Genomic DNA, 16,848 nt, shown 5'->3' with positions numbered 1-16,848 from the left:
TTAAGCTTGCGATGCTCTCACCAGATGAGCTACTGCGGCGCCGTTTTCTCAGACTTCCTGGGGTATTTATCTACTAGAACTAAACCGTGGAGTGCTGGCCAGCGCCCCATCTCATGATCATCACGGTGGATGAGGAACATACGCTTTTTTTTTGCCGCAGGTATCACGTGTACTTGAAGTAAGAACGAACCACATCACACTTCCGTCACTAATGAAGTATTCAGCACTTTTCACAACACAATTTATTCAGAAAAAAGACAGCTCATGAACATGTTCTTCAATGCTTATGCGGTCGTGCAATACAGAAATAATAAAACAGACCGCACTAATGGGCATTCGTTGTATAAACAAACGAGTGTAACTTTATAGTCACCACACTGGGTGATTACCGTGTCTTTAGTGCAACACTGGCCTCTTATTTCGCCTTTGCTATTTCCACCAAGAGCTCCTCTAGCGGCGTTTCAAGGAGGGCGTGCTTCTCTTCAAGCTCCCGAAGTCTCTTTTCAGTCATCGGATCGTTCTGCATCGTTCTGTTCTGCACAATCTGCAAAAAAAAATGCATCGAAAATTGCGAGCCGTCATCGTAAACTGCTCTGCAGTACAGAAGTTGGGCTCCAGACTCATTTCACAAGACTGCGCTGTGAAAGGAAAGTTCACGTCCTCTGGAGTTTTGTTCCCAAACAATAATCGAGATCTACCTTGCGAGCGCTTTTGTTTCTCTAACGCTGTCCACCCGCGAATTGCACGTCACTAATGACATGTGCGTTACCAGCGTGACGTAGCATTCTCGACATTAATGTAGCGAGCGCAGAGTTTCCAGGTGTGGAAAGGCAAGCCAGACAAATGTTGATTGTTTCTTTAATGAAAATGCACCCCAAACAATGTAATTTGTCTTAATAGTATACATGATTTGATTCTACTCGATTTATGTGAAACAACAAAGAAATAAAAGAGGATCAGGTAAATTGATATTTTTTTTTTGTATTGAGGATGTAAGAATGTCAAAGAAAAGCGACGAAGACAAGAACTCGCTGCTCGTAGGAAACCGAGCCCACATATCCGCTTTATGCGCGCTATTCTCTTACTGACTTGGGTACCGTGGCACCGTCGTTTTTTTTTCTTCCACTTCCTTGGATATATTTGTGCATGTGTCCTAGATCTAGCAGTAGGGGTGTTAGCCAGCGCCGCCGCTTATGGCTATGGCGCGGTTGCAGAACATTCACGATCATAACCGTGAGCAGTGTCGCTTGCTCGGCTTGTGTTTTGTTGCCACCTACAGCAGGTTGCTATCTTTCTTTCTTTTTTTTCGTCCTGTTTTGTATCTTTTAAAGACATGCTTTCATTGCGAGCCCTTCCAGACTTCCCTCTTGTGTTTAGAAAAAAGTTTTTTTTTTACAAGAGACGATACGAACACTGAGTCACAATCACGGCACAATTCCACCAGGGCTATAACATATGCAAAGTACGAAACACTGTATGCACGGAACATGGCTGCTGGTTTGGGGCTTCCGTCTTACTGAATGGCTCGCACACAGGACAGTACTGCCACATTTGCTACCCTTACAGGCGTCCAGGCTGCTGGCCTTGTTTCCCACGAAATTACTCAGTGCTAAAACAAACGATACCTCAATCTCTTCGTAACAAAAAAATATGCGTAAACAAAAGCACAATCCTTTTAATAAACGAATGTTTCCAGCCCTCCTGCGCCTACAATAACCATTAGACCAAGTGAGTCAGTGAGAGACAGCAAGGACAGGAAAGGCGCTCAGGTTGATCAGACGAGCACCCGGTTTGCTACCCTACACTGGAAGTGAGGGAAAAAATCGCATGCCTACTTCTGCCGTGCCAACTACCTATTCGTAATAATCGCCGGGTGCTATTGATGGTGATTGAAGTCAATACTATGGCGCATAGACACAACGGGGGATCGGTCAAAAAGTGAGTGGCATGCCTAAAATATGTAGGGGCGAAAGATACGCTCAGAGGAGCTTTCATTTTTGCCAATGGTAACTCATTGGCATAAAGGACTAAAAATAAAGTTATCAGAATTGAATCTACTAGTCTAAACTTAACTACCTGTCGTCTTACTTTAGCTTCGGAAAATGCCGTACTTAAACGTTGATGCAATACAATAAGAGGTAACGATACAAGACAAGGTCTTGCTCAACCATACGTACCACAATTTCTGCACGCAGCTCTTCCAGGTCTTCTTGCACATTTCTTTGAAAGTAGTCATCCTTTTTCTGTCGTAAAAGAAATAGATTTTTTTTAAAAAGCAGTGCACTTCTTCCAGTGTGCTTTTAGGTGGCAAGTTCAATCGATGCTTCTAAATGTGAAATTTTCAGCTGATAATTGTAAGCTGTAGAACCTTTTTATTTCAGGTAGGTGATGCATAGAAAATACCTATTACGTTTTGCGGAATGCGGTCTACTACTTTCTGAGCTGTATAACGAGGCACACCTGCAGCACAACGTTACTGCGGCTTCCTTAAAAATATTGTTGCAATATCAATATTTTTCAGTCTACGCGATGTGATGAACACAAGACAGCATTAGTTGTGCTTGCGTATGAGCATTGTTGCGTTGCATGAATGTGGAAGTAAAACAGTGAACGCTGCATGCGATATCTCACCTTGTATATCTCCTCCTTTTCCGCAATCAGCTGCCTCAGCTGCTCATTCTCCGTTCCCAATACCTACGCCATGGCAATTCTGTATTACATTCGCATTCTTACAGAGCAAGGTCATACACATTGTGCATAAATCATTAAAGACCTCTTTCGTTTCTCAATAAATTCCACTTTAGGCCATTCCGGGTTTTTGTTACCTAGCACTTTCTGCTGTTCAAACACAATTCATCATATTCACTTGTGTCCTAATATGTTGTCATTTAACATACTCTAGAAAAATGAACTAAGTTTTATGTGTGTATTGCTGCTTTTATTTTTTCACAATTTTTACTAGATAACCACGGGTCCCGGTAGATTTAGCGACTATGAGACTCCTGTCTGCATATTATTACGTCCACGTTGCAAATTTTCCATGAACGTATTAAGCATTTTGATTCGGAATGAAGTACGACTAAGCCGCTGCAAGAAGTTAAAAAGTCTTTGCAATAAGTTTCGAATCAATCTCGAAGTGGGCCTTACATTATCACAAAGTTTGTGGCGATTATCAGCAAAATTTGTGATCAAAATTACCACACATTTTGCAGAATACACAGCCAGCAAATATCTTGAAAGTGCTATACCGCGACAACAAAACCCAAATCCTACTTTAATCAATGTTCCGTCTGAGAAACATAAATAAAACCGATGGCGAAATAAAAGTACCGCATGCCTTCCACGACAAGCAAGTAACAGGGACGAAGCCACATCAGTTTCGTTATTGCACTTTCATTACCTGCACCTTGGCTTCGAGATTGAGAACTCGGTCGATGAGTGACGTCACGTATTGACACGAGCCGACATGTTTTTCCATCTCCTTGTTACAGGCCTGAGAAAACAAGCAGAAAAGATGTTTTTTTACGTGTCACTGACACAGTCATGCACTCGGCTAAAGAATATGCCCTTTTGCAGCGAAGCTGTTTAAAAGAGTTTCGAAACCACTGCCATGTCGGTGCGAACGCCTGCGTGTGGCGGTGGGCTCGGCATCAAATGTCAATCAAAGAATAGCTACAGCCACGCAACCTGCATTCAAAGTTTTGCGTTAGAACGTAACGGTCAACAATCATAACATGAAGTTACCGATCTTCATTGTGTGGTCTTTCTTTGAACTAGACGTCGCGTATGTTCTTTTTCTTCCCTCCCATGTTGTAGGCTCCTTCCCTCCTCTCTCCCTGTCATCTTTGTTTTGCCCTTTCCCATTCCCCCGGTGTAGGTTAGCCAACTAGGCATAATTCTAGTTAACCTCCCTGCCTCCTGCTTTTCTCTTTCCTCCCTCCTCCTCCACACTGGAGGTCAGTTTGAAATTTATACGGGTGAGGGGGCGAAAGCTGATGGCATGGTCCAGCAACGTAGCTTGTGTGGTAAATAGCCCTTATGACCGGGGCGTCGGCGATGAGTCGTCACTTTGAACAGGCAGCCAACATACCCCTGGTAAACTTGCGACGAAGGGCATCAGAATACGCTGTCTTTGATGTATAAGTTGGTCAGATTAGGAAAGACTTACGAAGGATTATTTTTTTTCTTTTTCATGTTTTCATGCGCAGTTCCAAGACACTTCCACTTTCGGTCTATTTAGCGGGTAGCGAAGTCCGTCGTTCTGAATGGCATTTTTTGGTTATTTGATTTCCTATATGCATTCCCTATTTTTTGTAAACCTCTATACAGCTCTTTAAAAGAAAGTATGCGATAGTGGTAGTTCAAGCACTGCGCACGTTTGCCTATCGGCAAGATGTGCAGTGTAATGGCATAATTGCTTCGCTAGAAAACAAGGACCCTCTAGCTCGCAGAAGTCTTGCCAAGCAGTTAAATAACCCTTTGATGCAGGATTTATTATACATACAGAAATACAGACGAAACCAACATACACGCGCTCGATGCACGAGGAGTTATTATATTTTATACACGTCGAAAGCACGCAGGTGCTCCGAGTAAACTACGAAGCAAAATGCTTGAGTTTCCCTTAGTCAATTTTCGGTCCGGAGAAAAGCACGCCTGGAAGTTTTTTGTGGCAGCCAACACACTGAGCGCAGTCCCAGTGGCGACGAAGAGGTTTATCAAGGTCATTACCTGGAAACGGCATCCCAGTTGAGCGTAGCGACACTTCGCAGGTTTTGAAGGGCAAACTGCCAAGTGAATGTCCCTCAGCTAAAAAGAAAAATATTAATAGTTCCGGTTAGGGCACTTCCTATGCATTGGAGTCACGTGCAGCGACACCGATTGATTAGTGGTGTTATGCTGCCACCGTCATGGCACCGTGGTAGATATTGCCAGGTTATTTCAAGTAAACCGGAGAAATGTGCAAATAGAGATGCTGCGCTTTCGCGCGGGAGATTTCGCAGCGTTTGTTTTTGACAAAATTGAATGATGATTGTTATTTGTGTACATTCATGTATGCTTTCTGTAACAATATACGCCTAGTCGCACATGTGTGTGTGTTAATATATATATATATATATATATATATATATATATATATATATATATATATATATATATATATATATATATATATATATATATATATATATATATATATATATATGTGTGTGTGTGTGTGTGTGTGTGTGTGTGTGTGTGTGTGTGTGTGTGTGTGTGTGTGTGTGTGTGTGTGTGTGTGTGTGTGTGTGTGTGTGTGTGTGTGTGTGTGTGAGAGAGAGAGAGATGTTATCATCATTAGTGAGGCTACCCTACTCCTATCCTAGGCAAACCGTCTCTAGCATTTTATGTACCTTTTTTCTTTCATATATTAGAAAATGATAATTTTTGTTCACGCTTGTTGAATTAATACAGGATAAAGATGCTTGAGGGTCACTCGGTATGATCCCGTTGAATGGGTGCGGTTGTGATCATGTAAAGATGAAGGCAGACATTATAAGCTTTGAAGTTCTGATGTCGTAGAGGTAGTGACGCTTGGTAATTTTACGTTCCTTCTCTCCTTGGGAGTAAACATGTAGGGTTTGCATGTATATTTCGTGTCTGTCGTTGGTGTTGTTCCTGCATCGAAATTCTGAAATTAGAACTGAAACTGTAAACCAGACGTTGTGTAACAGATCAACTAAGGTACCTTATAACGTTCGACTACTTTGGCTCCGCAGTTGAAGGGGTCAGTTAGGAGCAGAATTCTATCCATCAATTTTTTTTCTAGCTTCTGAAGCTAACGGCGCATCTTGGAGTATGTTTAGTGAGCGTCTAGACACACGTCGAAAAGATCCGTCCGCCGGTTCTTTCGCTACGCTCTCCTGCCGAATTGCTCCGAGTAGCTCATATGCTGAGCCTACAGCAGCAGAATCCTTTGGAATAAAAATCACTTTGGTTGTGGGGTCTACTCGAGGTCACGCTATTTTCCACTTACCTCTGCAAATGTATCAAATTCCGTCTCACAATGATCACAAGTCGCCGGCCTTTGATCACAGTCTTCCATGTGAGTCTGAAAATATGATAGGGCAGCAGACGAGCATCGGGAGAGTTAGCTACCGCAAGTATGGAACGTGTTGTTATTGCTCAAATAATTCGAATGAACTTCCAAGAGACGTCCACTTATTGCTGACCCTGAGACTATAGCGACAGTTTCGAAGCATACATGGTCGACAGTGCGGACTTTTCGTAGATATAATACGCTTCTTTGGCGCCTCTCTTTGGGATCAAACGTCTGCAGATAGGTCTCGCCCCTCGTAGCAAAAAGCAGACGCAGCTAGCGCACATTATCTTGGATGGAATTAACTACGCAAGCTTGGCTTGCGAAGGCTACGTGCGTGGCGCAATGCTCCCTCCTAGTTCATTTGCTTCCTTCCCAAGTTGTAGCAGCAGGTACGCCGTACCCACACTGTAAAATAATTCACTCCCTTATTCACCTTTGAGGGCGTAAATTATTTAACATTGCAGCGCCCCGCGAAGTGTTGCTGATGCCTACAAACTGTCTTCTCGATCCTACGTTCGCGTGCTAGTGTATCAGCAGAGCGAGTCTTGTTCGACAGAGACATGCTCTTTGTAATGTGACGCCAGTTTTTCGATTCTCTGTCACCGCCCGCAGAGCGCTTGCAGGTGGTCTGGACTGCTTTATATCGACTAGCTCAACTAAACGTCGCCAATTCTTTAAATATATATATATATATATATACGGAGTACGCACGCATTCCAGAAAATTGTAAGAAGAGAAGGTGGGAATACCTTGCACCACACTGTAAGCTTAACAGAGAATAAGCTCTCATACGACACCTACTTCAGACGGGCGATCACCTCCCGGGCACGCTACACTGCACACGATTTATCCCTAAACGTATACAAGAGACTGCCAATTTCGCTGTACGCCAAGCGCCATCTATCGCACGGTCTGAGAATGCATCGAGAACACACGCCCCTGCAGGCGCCAACGGAAGACCAATGGGAGGCTTAGATGACCAGACTAAGTTCTCAGTACCAGCTACGGCTGATGAACAGGAGTTAGGCAGTAAGCACAGGGCCACGGCTGCCTGGTATAGGGTGGCCGCCCATCTCCGGGCACCAAACAGCTCTGTCTCGGAAATAAAGTTTATCCGCACACTCACGGAGACCTTTACGCGAATGGCCATCACTGTGTGTTATTGGGCATCATTAAGCTACAGGCATTTGTATTCTTCCGCAGGTATTTAATTTGCTAACTTTTAAATATTCTACCTAATTCGAGACACGTGAATGCAAGAATGGAAGATCTCTAGAAACTACCGATACCAGGTCGATCCAGGGCTCGTGTGGTTCTTTTTTCCTACGGGAAAAAAGCCTCAATTTTTTTTTTAAATAGCACTTGACAACGCGTCCGTGTGCCAATTATGGCAACAGCCTCAAACGTAAACCTCGTCATTTAGAGCGCTGTGCATTTTGCGCATACTGAAATACTTAATTATGTGTATGATTTTTAGTAAAGTTAGTTGCAAGTGTAGCGCTGTCCACTGTCTTTCCTGCTTTCTGTTTTTGTCTCTTGCGCTGCTCGTTCAGACGTTCAACCGGTACCAACGTACCCAAATGTTGATTCTTCTACGGCGCATTGAAAGACGAGGCTTCGTGTTTGATAAGAACCGTAGACGCGAGCCGATACCTGAGGACCCTTCGGAAAGATAGCGTGACCACTCGTTCCTAGGGTGATATGTTCAGCCCTTATTTTATCTTTAAGAGCGCAGCAATGCCTGGCGGGCGGACGTGTTTTTTTTTGTGGTATTTTCGATTGCGCGGAATGTTTCTTCGGCGAAAATAAAAAACGACGACACACTACCTAGCTGCCTTTAAAACTCTGCCATCAATCTTACCTCGGCATCCGCAACAAGTTTTGCATCGACTGCTTATGGATTAGGCAGGTAAACCAAAAATCATCTAATCAACATCATTTGCGCGAAACGAAAAAGCTATTAGCACGAACAACTTCCATCAACATGCTGTTATTGCTGTCCGCGTAAATCCTCTCGTTATTTATTTATTTATTTATTTTAATTTTTCCCCAATTTTAACTGGGACTGGGATGTTGATTTCGGGACATGCAGCCGAGGGTGCCAGCGCAAGGAGTGTTCGTATAATTAACATGACAGTAAAATTTCGAGTGCTAACTATGGGGCAGCGTGCATCATCGAACTTGCCTCCAGCTGACGGGCCGCTACCTCCTGACGGCAGAAGGGGCAGCTGAGAAGTCTTTCTTCGCAGACGTTGGATATGTGCGGATGCAGCAGCTTGGTACTGACCTCTTGCTTACATAGCGGGCACTTCACCGTCTTAACTTTGCAATTTTTGTAGTGACCCTTCAGGAAAAAAAAAAGAAATGTAGCATTTCAGACATGATTCATAAATGCGCACCTTGGGCATGCCAACGCCAAGTGGACTGGCGGTAATACACTAGAGAGAGCCTTATAAATGAAAAAACTCGAACGATTCCCATGACCAGTAAGATCTTGCATGACTCTATGTGTATTTTTAGGGCATATGTAATCGCACCACGGTATAAATGCGGTCAAACAGATACGGGATGCATTTTCCGAGAATACTTTGGACAAAAGCCCAGTCTTAGCTTGCAGCCACAACGCAAAGCAACACTGTGTAGGCCCTGTACAATGTAGTACAGGTAGCACACTTGGAATCCAGGGTGTGCGTAGACGCTCTGAAGATATTCAGCCTTCTTGTCGGATCCAGTAAACGTTTGACCGCACCTGGACTCAGATGCAAGATTTATGCGGAAATTATATGCTTGGGTTGGTGCTAATTGTCCGGTATAATAGCAGTAACTGTTCTATGAACACACGGTTTTGGCATTATAAGTAATAATGCTACGTACGATTACATTTTTCTTCCTGGAGGTTTGCAGCACAAGTAACACCTTATTTGAACAAAGAAACGACAATGACCTAGCCTGCACTTTCGTAAGTCAGTTACTGCGAACAGCATCTGGGAGATGCCAGCTCCTGGAGCTGCATAACGTAACGTTTCTCTCTTATAGTTATTCTATACCTTTCCGCTATCGTTGATGAATGGCGTTACACGAAGCCTTCGACATCTAGAAAATCGGGCACTCGCGGCCCGACGGGTGATAAATATTTCATGGCGAGTCTTCGTCTCTACATACATTTTCGTTGTCACATGATCCCTCAATTCTCCCGTGCATTGTTCGGCCATTCAGCACTTCTCGCACATTCGTCCTCTGCTTCTGCCAAGCCATGCAAAGGCACTGGCTGTGGCTCCTTCAGCGCGGAACCGACCTTGGGGTCCTTCCTTGAAGTCATGCCGCCGATAGCGTTAACAGAGAGAGAGGGGGGGGGGCAGTCACTGTCGTCGTTATTTTCATCGTGCCGGTGTTGTAGCGCCGTTTACTAAGTTGTGCTGTAAAGAACTTAAAGGGAAGCTGAAACGGTTTTCAATTTCCATGAATTGCTGGGAATGGGAAGAACAGACCTAATAATTTACAGTTCCGAATTTTTTTTCTTCGTTTTGTTAATATAAGGGGCGGAAATCGCTTTCTAAATCCCCCCCGCGGACACGCCCCCATCGCATCCCGGAGCGCCGGGTGAGGTGGTTGCCAGAGGAGAGAACCGGCGAGAGTGACGTCATTCGCGGGGACCGAGCTGCCGGACCGGCGTGCTGGCATGTGCTGGCATGCCTCTTTCCGTACTGCGCTTTACTGAACGACGCTACGAGAGATCTGCCGCCGCCGCCGCTCACGTTTGTTTTCTTTTCCGATTTTCGTAAACTGTTCTTTCCTTCTGTGCTGCATGAGTGCCTACAGCCAAGGGCGCCCAACATGCCCTCGTTCTGTGCAGCATTCGGCTGCGCGAACACAGGCGGGCGAGACGATGTGGTGTTTCACAGGTTCCCGAAGGACAAGAAGCTTGCAGCGCAGTGGGCCCGTGCGGTGAGGAGAGATAAGTTCGTGCCGACGAAATCAACTGTGCTGTGCTCGGACAATTTCCGCGATAGCCGGATAGCCTTATGACAAATGCGGAAACGCGTTGTTGCTAGCGTTGCTACACTCCATTTCATACATCAGGTGCAACGCTGTGGAGGCTTGAGATACTTCTTGCAGTGGCTGCGTTCGCACTTACAAAAAGTTCGGTGTTTCTTGACCCGATTTTTGAGAAAACTTTTATATGATATGAAAAAAAATGAAATGAATGAAATGAAAAAATATAAATGAAATGAATATGAAATATATGAATATGAATGAAAAAAAAAGAATTTACCCATAGAAACAATCCATGTACTTATACGGCTGCTAACACGTTCTTTTAAATCAATTTTCTTTTCGGCATTTCTTAATTGCAGCCCGTCGCGGCAGCTACACGTGCATGCTCCCGCGAGCAAACGCCGCTGGCACGCTGCGAAGCATAGACGGAAACGCGCGCAGTAATAAATTTTGGGAACCGGACTTCGTGCGTAGCTTCCACAGCGTTGCACCTGAGGTATGAAATGGAGTATAGGCTTGCCTGGTGACATTCGACGTACGGGTGCAGTTATCGTGTTTACCACACGGCGGTGCTAAAACTGCCTAATATCTTCATGTCAACACTAGCATGGAGCACGCATACCGATTCTTGATCGAGCCACAATCGCAAAGTCGTCGAACCATAGTATGAATATTGCACATATAATACTTCTGGCTATCTCTAGATGTGTATGATAAGCAACTTCCGTGACTGTACCTCGCAGCACTGCATGTGCGCGCTTTGAAACGCTGCACTTATGTTCGCGATCGTGTATCAACGCTAAAAAAACCACGGGACTTTAGACAAGCAGCGGCAAGGTGCTTGACATCACGGAATTGCACCCGTGTTTAGATCTAATGAGAAGTTAGTGCTTCGGCATTCTTCCAGCAGCAAGTTCCCACTGACACCTTAGCGCATTTTTTATCCCGTCATTGGAACGTGCAGCTACATGAAAAAACAGCAACAACATACGTACGAGCTAAGATTTCCAACGCGCGAGAAGGTGCACACATCGCTCTCGCTTTTGGCACACTCAACATCGTCGTTGCCGCCGTTGCCGCCATCGTTTTCCGTATCGGCTGTCGGTTCGAACATGTACGGCGAAAATACAAGCTGTCCGAGACAGCGAGAAAGTTCCATAATGCTTACAACTCAGCTATGAAGCCAGAACAGAACAGCGTGCTAAGCTCTGAAACGGCGGCGCCGACCGGCGACTGCCGCGAATGACGTCACAGCGGCCCCGACCAATCACGGGCAACAGCGGCGTTGGCGCGATGTCCTGAGGCGCTGGTGCGCCTTTTCATGAAACAATAGCCGCTTGCGTTTGTTTCCGCCCTTTTCGAACCAGATATTCGCGTTCAGGGGACTCAAAACTGTAGAATGCCGCAGAGAAGTCATTTTTTTCGAAAAGTGTTTCAGCTTCCCTTTAACGATGCCAAACATGGCATTGTTTGTCTTGTGGCTAGGCTGTTGTGCCGGCGTCATCTTTATGGCATCGTTGTGTCGTCGTCATCGTCACTGCAACTGTCGTCACCGTTGTAGTGCTTCGGTTAATCCGCGGTGTTCCTATATTTGTGGTTGTCATCGTAGCGTAGTTGTAGTTTTCCTTGGACCGGCAACGGTTTTTACACAGTTAACGACTCTGAGGTGCGAAGGTAATTGAGACTAGGCTGATGGAAGCGTGACGACCGAATACGCAGGATTCGGCCCATTTTCTAGCTTGTAACTGCTGTTCGCAGTAATTGAAATTAGGAATAGCTATCGTGCAAAAATTCTCACGGCAATACTCACCATCACCTCTCCAAGTGTCGCCTGATAGCTGCATGTTTCATTTGGGCACATGGCCGACAACTCCAAAGCTTCCGTGAATCTCTCGCCCCTGTGTTTCATCTGTAGGAACAGCACGTATGCAAATCATCACGTACTCTCGTTGCTGGAGTTATTAAAGCTTCCTTAGCAGGATGCAAACTTTAATAAGGTGCAAGATGCGATAAGATCACACATTCGGTTCTTTTTTTCGCTTGAACCCGTCGCGCTGCAAGTTTGCAAATTTTGCACACTCGGTCTCGATAGCTAAGCTCAGCTTAAAAGGACTATTCCGAAAGAGAGGGAACGTGCCAAACACCTTTGAAGTTCTGCATGAAATAGATGATTAATTGGTAGTCTAATCTCTCAAAACAACCCTTGGGCTACTGAAAAGCCGTAGCAAAGCGGAAGGTGAGATATAGATTAGACTAATGGGAGTTTCTCAAAGGGCATCAAACCTATATGCTAAGATTTTTTTTATTATACCCTCAAATGTAGCGCTCCGATCTGGTAGCAAGCATTCAGAACGCCACTGAGACGCAGCACAACGTGCTGCATGACAGCGAGAAGTCCACTTGGTCGTACTGCGCTTGCGTCATGTTTTCTTAACACTAGCAGCTATCATTTTTTGCCACGTCAAAGAAAACCCAAGCTTCCTAAATTGGACGCTGAGCCGAACCACTATGTCAAGCTTCGCAGGTTAATTACGCTTCTACAACAGAAAAATAAAACGTCCGCTATTGTTCTGAGAAGCGGCTAGGTGATACGGAAGAGACAAAATATGAACGACAGGGGGCGACAGAGCCTTGAAGTTCCCTCCCCAGCTCGCTATGACGTCACGAACTTCGAGGCGGCATCTACCCGTGCAATCTACCATGTCCAAAGTGCGCCTAGTTAATTGTTCTTCGGTAAATAATGAAAACATTGCATACTATGGGAACCACAGAAGCCACGCAGCAAGTTTCGACTTTTCGGGCTCTATAACCGCGCAATATAGAAAAAAAAATTGTGCGATTTTACGTGCCGATTTCACGACTGTATCATAAGGCGTGCCGTGAGAGGGGACTCCGAAATAATTTCGGTCACCTAGGGTTGCTTTACGTGCACCCAAGCCTAAAGACACACGTTACCGTGAATCACACCGCATGTCGGGTCGACGACAGGAAAGACGGGAACAAGCGCTGGTCTTTTCCTGTACTTGTGCCGGCGGGAGCTGTAATTCACAGTAACAAGGAACACCAACTTATCCTGTCTGAAACCTTGTTGGTAAATACACGAGCGTTGTTTTGCATCCCCCCTTCCCCAACCGAGATGCGGACGCCCCTGTCGGGGTCGAACCGGCGACCTCCAGCTCAGCAGTGCAGCGCCATTAGCCAGCACGCTAGCACAGCGAGTTCTATCTCGCTGAGGTTCTATCGCCAGATTCGGAATGAGGAAATGTGAGCTCAGTTTTCTTCCTAATGACCGTCACTTTTCCACAAAGTTGATGAGAAATGTTTTAAAACAGCAGGTTACTAGTTTAATTGCTTTAACCGGCTTAGTGAAGATGCCTAACGTCGCTTTCTTTGCGTTTACATCGAGCATGTAGCAGAGACATGTTCAGCTCTTAGTGAAGAGTGCACCTGAAGCGACAACTTGGTAGGAAAATGTAACGAGGCAAGAGTTGTACACAAGGACTACAGCATTTATGTGCCCTCGCGAGCACTCCTGGCTACGTCTGCAATTTGGGTAAGGTTACAAACAACCACGACAGGTATAATCGTGACTGTCGTCGTATACTGGCTGGCGTTATGGACAAACTTATCTAAGAATTTCTCTTTCTTTTTTACCAGCTGCGATTCGAAAGCATGCCCAGCGTATTCAAAGCATATAACGGCAATTTCAGCTCACACCATTCACAACGTGCCATTTGTATTTGCATCTCCCGCGGTTCATTTCCTATTTCCAGATTCCATTTTCCTATTTCCATTTTCCTATTTCCAGATTAGATGGCACTGCAAAGAATTGGTGCTCCAAGTTTGTTCCAGGGTGGGAGTCACTGAAAATTCCTTCGCGCAAATCACTATGCCGTCGATAAAGTAAATCGCTCCACACTGCTGATAACGAGAAAAGTCGCTATGTTTCGTCTAAAAAGGTCACTGGGCTTCGCCGCTCATCGAAGTTATTAAGACGGAGTATAATTTCCGTATAATCGTGGGCACTTTTGTAATAAAGATTGACTGGCTCCGGGCACATATACCCCTGCCAATAACCGCAATGGATCGGCACGCAAATGCTACATTATCCAACAGTCACGTGAATTTTTCTCCGCTCAAGCGCTGGGATTGTGTCCCCGGGTATGCGGTTCCTGCATTATCATCGAAACAAAACAAAAATCTGCGCCGTCCCAAATTATGGCATGAGGAGTAATATAGGCCTCCTGATGAACAAATGTCTTGAAACCCCCCACTTTCATTATCACACGAGCTCCTGATTTGAATAAACCTCTTGTTCGTGGTTCCTTCGGCTTTTTTTTACTGGTTCCTTTGCAATAAGTATCAGCTTTTGCTTCTACAGATCGAGAATCGGCTGATATTTAGTCCCTCGGGAACTTAAGATGCCTAGTGGACGAACATTTGGTTCATTTTAGGCTCTCAGTTTTCGGAGCATCATTAACACTTCACACTAAATCTGAAGTAAACATCAGCAGTCCGATTCATCTAATCAAGTGCCGTAACATTCGTGTAAATATCAACCTTGGGATTTCTTTAAACGAAATGCCGACAGCGTGAGATGTGGGCGGTTGAGAACGCAGCTTCTCATGTTTTCTGGCTTGCCTTTTCTGCTTCAACCAAGTTAGTGTTATGCGACATTCGATTGCCTACGAATGTTTGCGAACGCTACAGACGGCAACTTAGATCCATTCTTAATTGGAACATATTCACTTCGAGTACTCCACGTGTATTTCACGATGACGAAGCATTTCATGGCCGATTACCACGTCAAAAAAGAAAAGCCAGCGAGGCTTACAAACACCATATTCTTGATCCAAATAATAGAAATGCAATATATGATTATAATTTCATGTCAAAATAACACAGTCACGCCTTCTGAACGACTGGAGTACTCACGTCTTCAATCCTATGTGTCGAACTGTCAACGCAACAGTCAATCAGTCCGTCATTGTCCAGCATTCCCAAGCATGGCCGACAGTACAAGTGATCCTTGGGGTCAGCCAGAAGCTCTGAGGAAATATTTCCGCACAAGGCACACAACACTCTTCCCGGAACTTCTGCAGCAAATGTAACCAGCTTGTCTTCGAAAGTTCTGTTGCGGTCCTTGACCAGCAGCTTACGACCGGTCATCTTTGTTCTAGTTGCTTCTTCACTGCCTATAGATACAACGATAGAAAAGAAGCAGCGGCTTCGAATGCGCCATCATCGTGTCACCATTTAAGGTGACAAGCTTCTATAAGTGCACGCACTTTCCGATCTCTATGCATGATAATTTTGTGTCGCTTGAATAAAGGCGTGCAGCCAGATGCTTTCCAATAAGACCACAGATGCGATGTAGGCGTTCTTTTACGAAACTTCCGTTGTTCGAAGTCACTCGTCCGGTGCCCTTTTCGTGTTGCTGTCGTTTCCAGCAAGCGGTTTCAGAGCATGCATCTGTTCCATCTAGCCCACATACTCACCCTCAGTGAACTTGATAACGAGAGCTTTGTTCTTGATAGCATCCCCTTCGTCAAACCTCTGTGAAAGTAGCCGCACTCCCTTTAACTCCGGAACTTTTCATTTAAAGGAAAGAGCAGTTAGCGGCCCTTAACAACAACACAAACAATGAAACGTGCAGCACTAGTGAAGAGAGCGCTGACCAGTATTACATGCCCAGTTTGTGCGAATCTGTACATCACTTTTTTTAAATAAGGACAGCGCTCACAACTATATTGTATTAGCAAGATATTCTGATCAGCTTAGCGAACAACATGGATGAACGCGCCAGAATGTTTGTCTGGTTTCAGTATCTGAAGTTATTACAGCGAATTAATAAAATGTTGTAAGATCGATAACAGGGCAACCTGACTTCGATGCATGGTTCAGCCTCTGACCTGTTCTTCTCCCCTTCATATCGCACTTTTCAAGCCGCTTCGAGCACGGTTCAAGTGGACAATACTCGCCCACTTATCAATGCTTTTGCGTAATTGTAGATGGCGCGAAAAAATACGCAACAAAGCAAAGAGCGGACACAAAGACAGACCAGTTTTATTTCAGTAGCTTACCTAGCTGTACGCTCTAAGCCTACAACAGCGAACCGAAAGTATCTTGCGATAATTGAACATTACCCACAAGAACATCCTGTTCGCAGGAATGTCGATCGGAGATCCTTCACCTGGAGCCTGCGTAACTATCTCAGAAGATTCTCAAACACGCGTTTCTGTATTCACATTGTCCTCCCCTGCATGCCTTCAAAACCTCGACTGGAGCATACTACGCCTGAGCCAGCTTCCATCGTTATCCCGAAACAAAGCTTTCATTTCAGCATTCCGCGGTCGTCTGTCTTCGCGTGGGTCACCAGCGGCTTTGCTTTACATAACGTTGACCGTACTTACCCGTACTTGCTCTTCTGAAACGGAGGAATCGTGACCTGGAACGCGATGACTCCGCCTTGAAAGCAGCCGTAGTGCGCTGTGGCTATGTTTGTCTAAAAGGAAGTAGGAGCGCTGTTGGCACGGTCGCCTATCGGCTTCGTAGCCATGGTAACAAAATGCGATAGCGCTGTAACCGAAGAGCTCCGAGAGAGCTTGTTTTTTTTTTTTGGTCCGCGCATGGCTGCCGTCTGCTATCAACGCCACCGGTGACAGCATTTCGCACGCTCTATCAAACTATCGACGCGTCCATGCTTTGGGGTGAAGAATTAACTCGTCCATTGTGAGGCGTTGGAAAGTTATCATCGTATGCGCGTTACC

General features: G+C 45.1%; 1 protein-coding gene across 2 annotated transcripts; it reads right to left on the bottom strand.

Annotated features, from left to right (window-relative positions):
• Window positions 1-224: 224 nt before the first annotated feature.
• LOC142564542 (uncharacterized) lies at window positions 225-16,597 on the bottom strand. Of its 2 annotated transcripts, XM_075675565.1 has the most exons (10): window positions 16,492-16,597; window positions 15,014-15,273; window positions 11,889-11,987; window positions 8,268-8,426; window positions 6,017-6,091; window positions 4,732-4,809; window positions 3,401-3,493; window positions 2,632-2,694; window positions 2,178-2,243; window positions 225-544 (listed from the first exon to the last, which is right to left on the bottom strand). In XM_075675565.1, the coding sequence occupies exons 2-10, from the start codon at window positions 15,245-15,247 to the stop codon at window positions 416-418; spliced, it is 996 nt and encodes a 331-aa protein (XP_075531680.1). In that variant the 5' UTR covers window positions 15,248-15,273; window positions 16,492-16,597; the 3' UTR covers window positions 225-415. The 2 variants fall into 2 exon arrangements, with proteins under 2 accessions (XP_075531680.1, XP_075531681.1); XM_075675566.1 differs by lacking the exon at window positions 6,017-6,091.
• Window positions 16,598-16,848: the final 251 nt, after the last annotated feature.

Source organism: Dermacentor variabilis, chromosome 11 (genome assembly GCF_050947875.1).
Source record: "Dermacentor variabilis isolate Ectoservices chromosome 11, ASM5094787v1, whole genome shotgun sequence".
NCBI lineage: Eukaryota > Metazoa > Arthropoda > Arachnida > Ixodida > Ixodidae > Dermacentor > Dermacentor variabilis.
The sequence above is the reverse complement of the archived record's forward strand: the minus strand, read 5'-3'. Positions and strand labels throughout refer to the sequence as shown.

Coding starts and splice junctions, on each gene's coding strand:
- LOC142564542 (XM_075675565.1), bottom strand. CDS start 15,247: ATGACCGGTCGTAAGCTGCTGGTCAAGGACCGCAACAGAACTTTCGAA. Junction 6,092..8,267: donor TAGCGGCCCGTCAGCTGGAG/GCAAGTTCGATG, acceptor TCATATTTTCAG/ACTCACATGGAAGACTGTGA. Junction 545..2,177: donor AGCTGCGTGCAGAAATTGTG/GTACGTATGGTT, acceptor TTTTTTTTGCAG/ATTGTGCAGAACAGAACGAT.